At 43.9% G+C, this 11,128-nt stretch overlaps 1 protein-coding gene across 1 annotated transcript in view; it reads right to left on the bottom strand.

Moving 5' to 3' along the window:
• Nucleotides 1-6,222: 6,222 nt before the first annotated feature.
• Nucleotides 6,223-11,128, bottom strand: part of FECH (ferrochelatase) — a 34,826-nt gene continuing 29,920 nt past the window's right edge. The window contains exons 10-11 of the mRNA XM_034995670.1: nucleotides 8,038-8,097; nucleotides 6,223-7,564 (exon numbers count right to left, since the gene is read on the bottom strand). Of these exons, the coding sequence (XP_034851561.1) occupies nucleotides 7,430-7,564; nucleotides 8,038-8,097 (195 nt within the window). The 3' untranslated portion in view covers nucleotides 6,223-7,429. The remainder of the gene's footprint in view (nucleotides 7,565-8,037; nucleotides 8,098-11,128) is intronic.

Genomic DNA, 11,128 nt, shown 5'->3' with positions numbered 1-11,128 from the left:
TTTCTCCCCCCAGAGAGCCGAGAGTTAAAGTTACCAGCCCCCCATTGGAGAGCGTCAGAACTAGAAATCCATATATTGCAGTGAAGGTCCCCCTCCGCACACCCCTGCTTTCAAAGGGATTACACCTGCGTAGACTAACCGCGGGATGTGACCGCTCTTTCAACATGATGACACGTTGTTCAGGAAACTCCTCGTATTTACAAAACCTTGCCAGTCTGCCTCCTCTCCGTCTTCCTTGCGGCCACTTAAGTTTGCTTCCTTTTGCTGTGTTCTCTTCAGAGTCAAAGGCCATCTAGCGCCCTCTTCTTTTTTTTTTTTAAAGATTTTATTTATTTATTTATTTGACAGAGACACAGTGAGAGAGGGAACACAAGCAGGGGGAGTGGGAAAGAGAGAAGCAGGCTTCCCACAGAGCAGGGAGCCCGATGTGGGGCTCGATCCCAGGACCCTGGGATCATGACCTGAGCCGAAGGCAGATGCTTAACGACTGAACCACCCAGGTGCACCCCCCCCTTGTTTTATTTCTAAATTTGATGATGGGAGTGAGCAGAGTGGCCTGCTCCCCAGTAGGTGCCGGCCATCAAACGTGTGAGCTGCTCCCCGAGAGATGCCCAGCTCCCAGCAACGTAAGGCCAGCCTAACCCCTTCGGCTGGCTAGCCCAACCACGGCTCAGCGGCAGACTTGGCCTTCGGGGGCTATGGGAAGGATCAGGCATGAAACCCTGTAGATAGCCCTGGCTCCTGAGGATCAAGGGATTGCGGCAAAGGATCACACAGGGCTGGCAACAAAAGAAAGCCTCTCAGAAGCCCAGGAGGGTAAAGTGGCTGCCACGAGAGAGGCCTCGGCTCTCTTCTGGTCCAGTTCTGAGGCATAGAAGAGGTTGGAATTCACTGCTTGACTCGGTTTTATCTTTTCTGTCGCAGACTTGACATAAGAAAGACACATAAGAAAGAAAGAAAATGCTTGTCTGCAGAGCCCAGCCCTGAGTAAAGACCACTTGGCTTCAGGAAAAATAGGAACCGTGGAACCAGATGCACTCAGATGGGATGAGTCTGCAGTGAGGGGGCAGCTCGGGACTCTGGCTGTCACGGACGTCATGAGGTCCTTCCCGAGGAATGGACGTGAAACAGGAGCACGCACTCACAGAGCCCCTGCTGCTCTTGAGAGCGCGATTCAGGGTTCCTGAGCAAGTCCCGGCTGCCGCATGTGGCCCTCACTCGTGACAGCTCCGTGGGCCGCGGGACAGGAGCGGCAGAACAAAGCCCCCTCTGCGGACCACATCCAGCCCCCTGGCTGCAACCGATGGGGAGAGGCGCACACTCACTTTTCAGGGTTTCTGTTACGACAGCAGGCTCGTGGAATTTTGTTGGAGACATTGGAATCTTACCAAAAAGATTAAAATTCCTACTCACCATGGGGCAGCCCCCACTCGGAAGAGACAGTGAGGAGAGAGTTGTCTCTACGCGTCGTGCATCCGAGGGGCAAGTATGCAGTCCACATGTATCACTCCCATCACCCCAGAGAAGTTCCCTTTCAGGCACTAGTGTTTTGGTAAATACTCACCAACCAGCTCTCTGAAAAGATAACCTATGCATTTGTGAGTGTATATTTATTGTAAACTTTAGCAGGATAAAAGATATGATACACTTTATACAAATTATAAAGTACATGCGACTCTTTACTGTAAATTCCATATAGTCAGCAGATCCTCAAAGAAAGCCTTTTGTTGATTTTTACCAAGTTCCTGCATCTGTAGGCAGCCTCCGGTTGCAATGGGTCGAAAAGTAGAGTTCTGACATGAATATGGATTTTTTTTTTTAAATGAGTAATACAAATGTCAAACAACTTCTTTGAATGTTGAAAACTTCACTTGGATCAATTGGATAATAGTTTTCAAATAATGGAAGAGTTGTTGCGCTATTCAAATAATGTTCAAGTTACTGCGTTATTCACCATGTAATGGCTACAGATGACAACTTTTCATCTGCATTACTAATATTTTTCCATCATTTTCTTAAGCCTAGATAATCAACAAGTCCTAATTTATAGTATTTGCTGATTTCCACAGTGTAAATAGCCCCCATCACAACCCATCGCAAGCTACCACGATGTTACTGCACCAACTTGGAAAGAGAGGAACGGTAACTCAGCCTATATAGTATTTCCACCAGATAGCACAATGAACGTAAATGACTGCTACAACAACCATAATAAAATGGAGTAGAAGAATTGAAAAGTGATGGATTTTGAATATTTGTTACTTTTGGTTTTAATATAATTTAAGATAGAGAATTTTTAACAATTGCTCTTTAACAAACTGACATTTTAACTATCAGCCTGCATACCCCGGCTTGTATCCTGTAGATAGACAGGTATATAGATAGCTTGTATTCTGTAGATAATATATATATACACACATATATAGATAGATAGATCGATAGATATTTTTCCACCCTAGGGAAAAGGTAAAAATACAGACTACTTCATGAATTCTCAGGGTAAAATCTATTGTTTCTTAACATGTCAGGCAAGTAAAGCTTTGACCCACAGGGGAGACTGCAAGCAGAAGAGGTGACCTGCGTGTTCCCACACCAGGAGCGGCGGGCTGAGTGTGTGCCCAGAACGTCGGAGTGACAGCTCCCAAGCAACCAGAAAAGGACCCGATCCCTGCCCAAGGGGCTCAGAACAAAGGCTCTAACCAGGCTTTTTTCCAAAAAAAAAATTTTTTTTTAAAGATTTTATTTATTTGAAAGACAGAGAGCATGAGAAGGGGTAGGGCCAGAGGGAGAAGCAGACTCCTTGCTGAGCGGGGAGCCCGACGCGGGACTCGATCCCGGGACTCCAGGATCATGACCTGAGCCGAAGGCAGTCGCTTAACCGACTGAGCCACCCAGGCGCCCTTTCCAAAAAATGTTTTTAGTTCCAACATCCATCTTAATGGCTTACTGTTGACTAATTTAGCGGGTAGTTTGTTCCACTAAAAATGGAAGCTAATGATTTCAGCTAACAACTAAGCCACAGTACTATCGAAGTATATCGTAAGAAACTGATTATCACCGGCTGCGTTTGTTTTCCATGTCCTTCTCCCTGTAGAAAGGCTTGCTAGGATTCCCACAGCAAGAGCAAAAGGCTTTCTTCCTCCCCTGGGACCCGAGGTTATGAATGTGTTCTCTAGGGGTCATCTACGCCCTCAGAGCTCTCTGAAGACTCAGCTAGCGCGCAGGGAGCAATGCACCATGCACTCCTGCGGGTCATAGTAGGGCCACGCGGCAAGTATTAACGACATCACCTTATTTCTCTTGAGCACCCACCGGTCCTCACAACTCCGCTGGGTGCCATCTAGCTCGGCACACTTTATCCTTTCCAAAGTAAGTGGGTTTTGAAAACAGCACAACATTTTAGGCAAAGATCAGATAGTAGTCATACCACACAATTGTCCAGCTGGAAGACATCTAGCAAAAAAAAAAAAAAAAAAAACCCAAAAAACAAAAATCAAAAGTTTTCAGGTGCCACCATTTGAATTTACCAGGAATTCTGGCACTCGGCACAATTACGGCATGATTAAATATTTTAATTGGCAACGATTCAAGCATAATGCAGGTTTCTTGATTCTGATTCAATCCATTTGATGTATGGACTCTGAAACCTTATGACACTCATTTCTATAAAGTAAAACGTGGCCCAAAAAGCCACACGTGGACTGGGAAGCTACTGAAGGCACTTGTTACAAAGGAATCTCAATTATTAGGCAATTAGAACAAAACTCCTGAGAATATTTACAAAGCCTTTCTGGGGCATGACCTTGATGACATGTTTTTAATTTTATAATTTTTAGAAACAACAAAAGGAATGGTTAGCTCTTACCTTCCTCTGAGGAGTCCCCATATTGCTATTGAGACCGAGAAACTGGATGATTTTAATTCAGGGCACTAGTTTCAGCGACAGCTAAGAATTTTCTTTTCCGGCTTGTGACATCTCAACCTGTTTCCCATTTCCATTCAGTGTTGGGAAGCATGTTCCTGTGCCATCTTCAGGGTTCTGGCAGAAGGGGTTTCTCAGGCTAGGTTAAGAGCTTAGAGACAAGGTACTAAAGATGGGTTCCGAGGCCCCCCACTTAATGCACCTGCATCCCCACATGAGCACACACAGACATGAGTTCTTCCTCTGGCAGCCAGCTTTAACTGCTGCCCTCTGGCTCTAGCTATACAAGCTGGCCCCTTCCCCCCACGCCCTCCCACCCCCAGGATGGAGGACTGAACACAGCAGAGTTCTAGGACTGTCGACCCATGTGGTTCCCTATTCCGGGACCTAAAATGACTTTAGGATTGTGGATCTAATGTCCCTTCTGACAGGCTTAATTTGGGCAACTTGGAGCGGGAAAATCCCCTTTCTCTTCCTATCTAGAGCCATCCCTGTCTCAATAATTTCAGTCATACAGAAATATTTAACGGAATCCTAGAGAAATGTAACGTTCTGTTCATGGGATTACTGAGCAAGGATGTGTCCTCTGAGGTACTATCGGGAAGGCATGAGGGCTCCCTATGTGGTCAGTACCAACGAGTCACTGAGAGACATTTATAGGGCCTTTAACAAGGAGTTTCATTGCTCCTCAAGTGGACTAAATCTTCTTCAAGTGCAAACACTTCTTTGAATTTAAAAAAGGTAAGTAGTTCCAGAATGCAGATTCTTTGGGAGCATTCCTTCCTTCTGTGCTGTCCATCCAGGGAGCTGGGCCTTCCAAGGACCCTGGGAGGCCGCACTGCCTCCTCATCACAGCAAGTCTCCTGTCCGGGTTGATCCATCCGTTAAAGCCAGGTCTGTTCCTAAGCAGGCACTACCAGCAGCCCCCGGGCTAAGTCATTACCAGGGCAACCACATGGATTTCAAAGTTGACAAAGAGCATCACCATTCTCAAAGACTATCAGCTCTGAGAACAGTCATGGATTCTGTCCTACCACGTGCCCCCCTCGAGTGTGACCCTTATCCATCTTTGGTTAACAACAGTCCCAGGTAACCCTTCTCAGGACAACACATGCCATGAGCAGGGATCCCAGTAACACCCCCTTGGCCTCTCACTACAAGGGCTGGTCTGGTCCTGCTCACAATCAAGGATATTCTTCCAGACAGCCCAGTCACTGTTGATTCCAAGGTTTCCTTAGCAAATGAGGGGTTTCAGATATCCTAGCAAGACTCCTGAATTGGGGGCACGTGGGTGGCTGTCGATAAGCATCTACCTTCGGCTCAGGTCATGATCCCAGGATCCTGAGATCGAGCCCCACATCGGGCTCCCTGCTCAGTGGGAAGCCTGTTCTCCCTCTCCTGCTCCCCTCCCCTCTCCCTCTATCTGACAAATAAATAAAATCTTAAAAAAAAAAAAAAGCCTCATGAATCAGAGTTTTCTGTAACATGTGCATAATACAGTCGAAGTGAAGCAGGCCCTCAGCAGATGTGCCGCAGGGAGAAAGGCTGCAGGCCTATCCTGCCTTCCCGGGCCATCCCACTAACCCAGGGCATTCACTTCACTGTGGGACGGTCACCCCGTCTACCTTGAAGCTAATCCCCCCAAAGCTGATGGAAATAGCCAACTATCCATGCCTTGTACCCTTCTCTGGAAACACAATCTACTAACAGGAAAACTAATTTGGAAAAAAAAAAAATGCACAAATTACTCAAATTTCAGAGCTGTTATCAGTGTGGGAAAATTATTAACTAAAATGAACAGCACAGGGCGCCTGGGTGGCTCAGTCGTTAAGCGTCTGCCTTCGGCTCAGGTCATGATCCCAGGGTCCTGGGATCGAGCCCCACGTTGGGCTCCCTGCCCCGCGGGAAGCCTGCTTCTCCCTCTCCCACTCCCCCTGCTTGTGTTCCCTCTCTCGCTGTGTCTCTCTTTGTCAAATAAATAAATAAAATCTTAAAAAAAAAAAATAAAATGAACAGCACATTTCTTTTATTGTATTCCAAAGTAAATTCTTTCCTATAATAATTTTGATTATTAACTAACTTGCATTAGTTTTGACTTCACAGAGAGCATGAATCAAGTGGTTAAAACCTTAATGATGTGATAATATTTATTAATATAGTAAATCCCGAATATAGAAGATCTATGACTCCTCTAATACTTCCAGTTTATAAACTGGCTTCAGAAACATCAAAGACATGCTCTTTTGAAGAACAAAGTTTTAGAGCTTGAAGGAAAGAGAAGGTAATCATTACAAATTCAGTACGGATCCATCAGAGATTTTTTTTAATCCATTTAAATCCACGTATAGGAGATCGGATTCTGATCTTACATTATTTCTACATTTTTAGAACAACTTTTCACTCACAAATTCAAGGTTACAATGGCATTAAAAATATCCACAGGAAAGGAATGGCATAAGATATAATAACATGATTAATAGCTGTTATGTTAAGAGTTGTTATTTCTCTTTTCTCTATTTTTCAAATTTCCAATAGGACGGTTATATAACTTTTATAATAAAAATTGTAAGTTAAGAAAGAATTCAAGATTACAAAACATAGTTGACTTTATAAAATAATGCTTCAAACAAATAGGCAGAAAGAAGACATTCAACCAAAATAAAGAAGATGCTCCACGGAAAGGTTCACCAGGTCCTGGGACGAGCTTTACAGATGAAGCCCATCGTTAGCCCTTCCAGCCTCACTGGCCTTGGAGACAGGAAGCAGCGGGAGCCCCCCTTCCTGTGGCACCACAGATCCTCACCAAGGCATGGACGACAAATGCTGGATTTCTACATGTTTATTAGCCTTGTGTGCCTGGGGAATCGCAAAGCACTTTTGGAATCTGTACTTGATTTGGTTTTAGGGTGAAGAAAGTGCGGTTCACGCAGAAGTACCAAAGTGACCAACTAATGAAGACATCACAGGCCAAAGCAGCCGCTGCGGGCAAGCACACCGCCTCACCGGGCTTAGGGAAAGGTCAGGTAAGGGTTCCTTTTCAAATTATATTTCCTTTACTCAACTACGTTCCCTTAAAAAACAAGGACAACTAACTACATGCACAAGACTGTAAACAGAGCTCATTCACACTGACAGCCCACAGAGGGGACTCTCGATATATCCTTGCAGGGTTTTGGGGCAATAAAACCAAAATCTATATTTAAAATATGTGTGCATCTATTAAGACAAATTTTTAAAACTCATTTTTTAAATAGCCCAGTGGACCTTCCAGACTGGTAACTTTACCCACAAAGGGGGAATATAAGTGCTTACTGTATTGGTATATAAAAATAGAAAACCCCAATGAGGATTTCAGAGTCTGTTCCTCAAGAAATCACACACTTTTTGCCCAAAGGCTGTACAGATACCAGTGAAACCTTCTTCCTTGACCTCTAAATACATCTCCTCCACAACAGGGGCAGCTGGGGTTGGGCGTTTGCCTAATCCCATGGGGTCCTCTGGCGGGGATCACAGCTGCTGGCTGACGAAGAAGGACTTGGCCTCCCTGCAGACAGGATTTACACAGAGCGGACAAGTCAGAGTCAACTGCTTGGAACACAGCTCGTTTGACTGGATGTGTGACAGCACCAGATCGGCCAGGGCCTGCGAGACGGGCGACAAGAAGCAGAGGTTCCTCAGAAGCAAAACGCCTGCCCTCTCCCCGCGCATCTCCCCCTCCCATCCGCTCCGATAATCACTATGGCTGAGGGTTGCTTTCTTCGTCTGAAGTACGGCTGCTTTGAACTGGGTTCTCCGATACCTTCATTTCCTAAGGATCCTCGGCTTAGAGAAAAGTTCAAATAGAGATTTCAGAGGACATCCTCTTACCCCACCTGCTAAACCCTGCCTCTGGAAGGCAGGTCTTAAATTAGACACAGTTATAGGTGGGTAGAAATAAGAAAATTGGGGCTATCTAAAGGAAGAAGGAGCAAGAGTATAAGGAATTCGATTTTATTTTTGTAATTAATTGGAACTCAAAATGTTCTAATATGTGAGAAAACCAATATTCTGTAAGAGTTTCTCAGAGGACTTCTCTCCGATATGTTCTACTAAAATGGTTGTAACACTATAGATACCTTGGAGAACAATGGATTTCCATTAAGAGACTCTGCTCTTCTGATGTTTTCAACTCCACACTGAATCAAATGAGAAAAAGAAGGAAAAACACATACACGTTTTATTTTCCGTTTTTTTTTTTTAAAGAAACCGCTACAAAAAAATAAATAAATAAATAAACGGACTTAGATACATACACAACTTAAAGTCTGACTTCCAAAGTGTTTCCAGATGGCTCAGAAATGCAAACAGTCCCGGGCCCAGACACAGATGTAGATTTTCACCTCTGTTATCATAAAACTGCTCTCAATTTCTATTCCTTTCCCTACTCTATTACCTTCCCCATAGGTGTTTAGTTTCCAAACCGTTTTTGAGGCTGTATTTGACAGACTTCTCAACTCAAATCTGCTTATTATTCTTTTTTTTTTTAAGTTTTTATTTATTTATTTGACAGAGAGAGACACAGAGAGAGAAGGAACACAAGCAGCAGGGGTGGGAGAGGGAGAAGCAGGCTTCCCGCCAAGCAGGGAGCCCGATGCGGGGCTCGATCCCAGGACCCTGGGATCATGACCTGAGCCGAAGGCAGATGCTTAACGACTGAGCCACCCAGGCACCCCCTATTCTTTTTTTATTCTACCTTTCTAATGCACACTTTTACAGACTCTACCTAAGCAGAATGTTGCTTTAATTAAATAAATCTTTATGCCTGTTTTGATTCCAACTGCCAAAAGAGGTAGATTAATTTAATGTATATTGAACCTAGATTGGATCCAATGCAGAGTGGGGTTTTTAAATATATCCTTACATAGAAAAACCCAAAATAAAACCTGAGGACTGTTTTACTATCCTTGCTTCCCTCCCCCAAAATACCCAGTTGATTATCCCCCAAATAATTAAGAAACATCTAACTATTATTCACTCAGGTAGTCAAGATCTTCTCTTTCCCTTTCCAAAATGCCAATGGCTTTCGGTTGCTTTATCTTTTAAGTTAACTTTAATCAGCATGGGAAAAACGGTGAGATTCAGGAAACACACAGTTCTCAACCTAAAAAGGAACTGTATTCAGGGTGTTTGGGTGACTTAGTCGGTTAAGCGTCCGACTCTTGATTTTGGCTCAGGTCATGATCTCAGGGTCGTGAGATCGAGCCCCGTATCAGGCTCCACGCTCAGCAGAGAGTTTGCTTGAGATTCTCTCTCTCCCTCTCCCACTGCCCCTCCCCCCTCACATGAATGCAAGCATGCTCGCAAGTGCTCTCTCTTAAATAAATAAATAAATCTTAAAAAAAAAAGGAAAAAAAGAGACTGTAGAGACTGTACTCTAAGACTCCATGTAGAAGTCAGTGACAGCAAGACAACCAATGCCAGCAGTGTTCTTGAAGACTATGGATGGGAGAGTCCAAGGATATACCTCTGTAGGCCAATCCAGTAAAACATCTACCAGCATATAAATTCCATTTGTAGGAATTTTTCCTAAGAAATTAATTGGAGGGCGCCTGGGTGGCTCAGATGGTTAAGCGTCTGCCTTCGGCTCAGGTCATGATCTCAGGGTCCTGGGATCGAGTCCCACATCGGGCTCCTTGCTTAGCAAGGACCCTGCTTCTCCCTCTGCCTGCCACTCCCCCTGCTTGTACTCTCCCTCTCTCTCTGGCAAATAAAAAAGTAAAATCTTTAAAAAAAAAAAAAGAAATTAATTTATTGGAAAATGGAAAAGAAAATTATGTTTATTACAGAGCAGTTTAGGAAAGTAAAATGTTGGAAACATCTTAAATATATACTGATCAAGGATTCATTTAAAATAATTATAAAGGGGCGCCTGGGTGGCTCAGTCATTAAGCGTCGCCTTCCGCTCAGGTCATGATCCCAGGGTCCTGGGATGGAGCCCCGCATCAGGCTCCCTGCTGGGCGGGAAGCCTGCTTCTCCCTCTCCCACTCACCCTGCTTGTGTTCCCTCTCTCGCTGTGTCTCTCTCTGTCAAAAAAATAAAATCTTAAATAAATAAATAAAATAATTATATAGATCTAATTACATTTATTGATTTAGGTCCATTTCTAAGGGGGAAAAAAAGGTTACTGTTTTGTATAAATATATGTGTAAAATACCATGCAAAAATGGTATTTTATTCATAAACATGTAGGAGCATACAATTTTTCTTAAAGTACACATACATTTAGAGAAAAAAGGGGACTAATTTTTATCAAAATATTAACTTATCTCTTGGGGTAAGATTCTTTTTTTTTTTTTTTTAAAGAGACAGAGAGGAAAATGGCGGAGGGGGAGAGGGAGAATCCTAAGCAGGCTCCACGCTCAGCGCAGAGCCAGACTCGAGGCTCGATCTCACAACCCTGAGATCAGGACCTGAGCCAAAATCAAGAGTCAGACACCCAACCGACTGGGCCACCCAGGCGCCCCTCTCAGGGGTACGATTCTTTTTTTTTTTTTTTAAAGATTTTATTTATTTATTTGACAGAGAGAGACACAGCGAGAGAGGGAACACAAGCAGGGGGAGCGGGAGAAGGAGAAGCAGGCTCCCTGCAGAGCAGGGAGCCTGATGTGGGACTCGATCCCAGGACCCTGGGATCACGACCTGAGCCGAAGTCAGTCGCTCAACCGACTGAGCCACCCAGGCGCCTGTGGGGTTACGATTCTGAATGAGCTCTACTCTCTCTGTGATACTTCTCTGAATTGTCTGAGCTCTTTATTATTTGTATTATCGAAAAGCAATAATTTCATCTTAGGAAAAAATTCAAACTACTTTTTAAAGAAAGTCATTTTAAACACAGTATATTCTTCCATCAAGACAATGAAATCAACTGTAGCTGGATGGTCTTCTTTATTCTCTCTATGGGCTAATTTATTAGTCACTAATAATCCAGCTGATTACTGAGGAATAACCTCGGTTTGGTGATATTAATGAATGTGAATTATTGTTCAATACAAACAAAAGCTTATTTTCTAAACACACTGGAATGAACTATATTTGCACGTAAGTCTTTTTAGTAAGCTCACAGTTAGCCAAGGTCAGGGTCGGATATGGAAGGCACCATTACATGAAATCCACAGACAACCCTGCCACCTCACTTTAGCCAATTACAGCTTCGCCATAAATTCTGT

The sequence above is a fragment of the Mirounga leonina genome, unplaced genomic scaffold (genome assembly GCF_011800145.1).
Source record: "Mirounga leonina isolate KUSES-001 unplaced genomic scaffold, KU_Mleo_1.0 Mir_93, whole genome shotgun sequence".
Classification (NCBI taxonomy): Eukaryota; Metazoa; Chordata; class Mammalia; order Carnivora; family Phocidae; genus Mirounga; species Mirounga leonina.
This window is presented reverse-complemented; position numbering and strand designations above follow the sequence as displayed.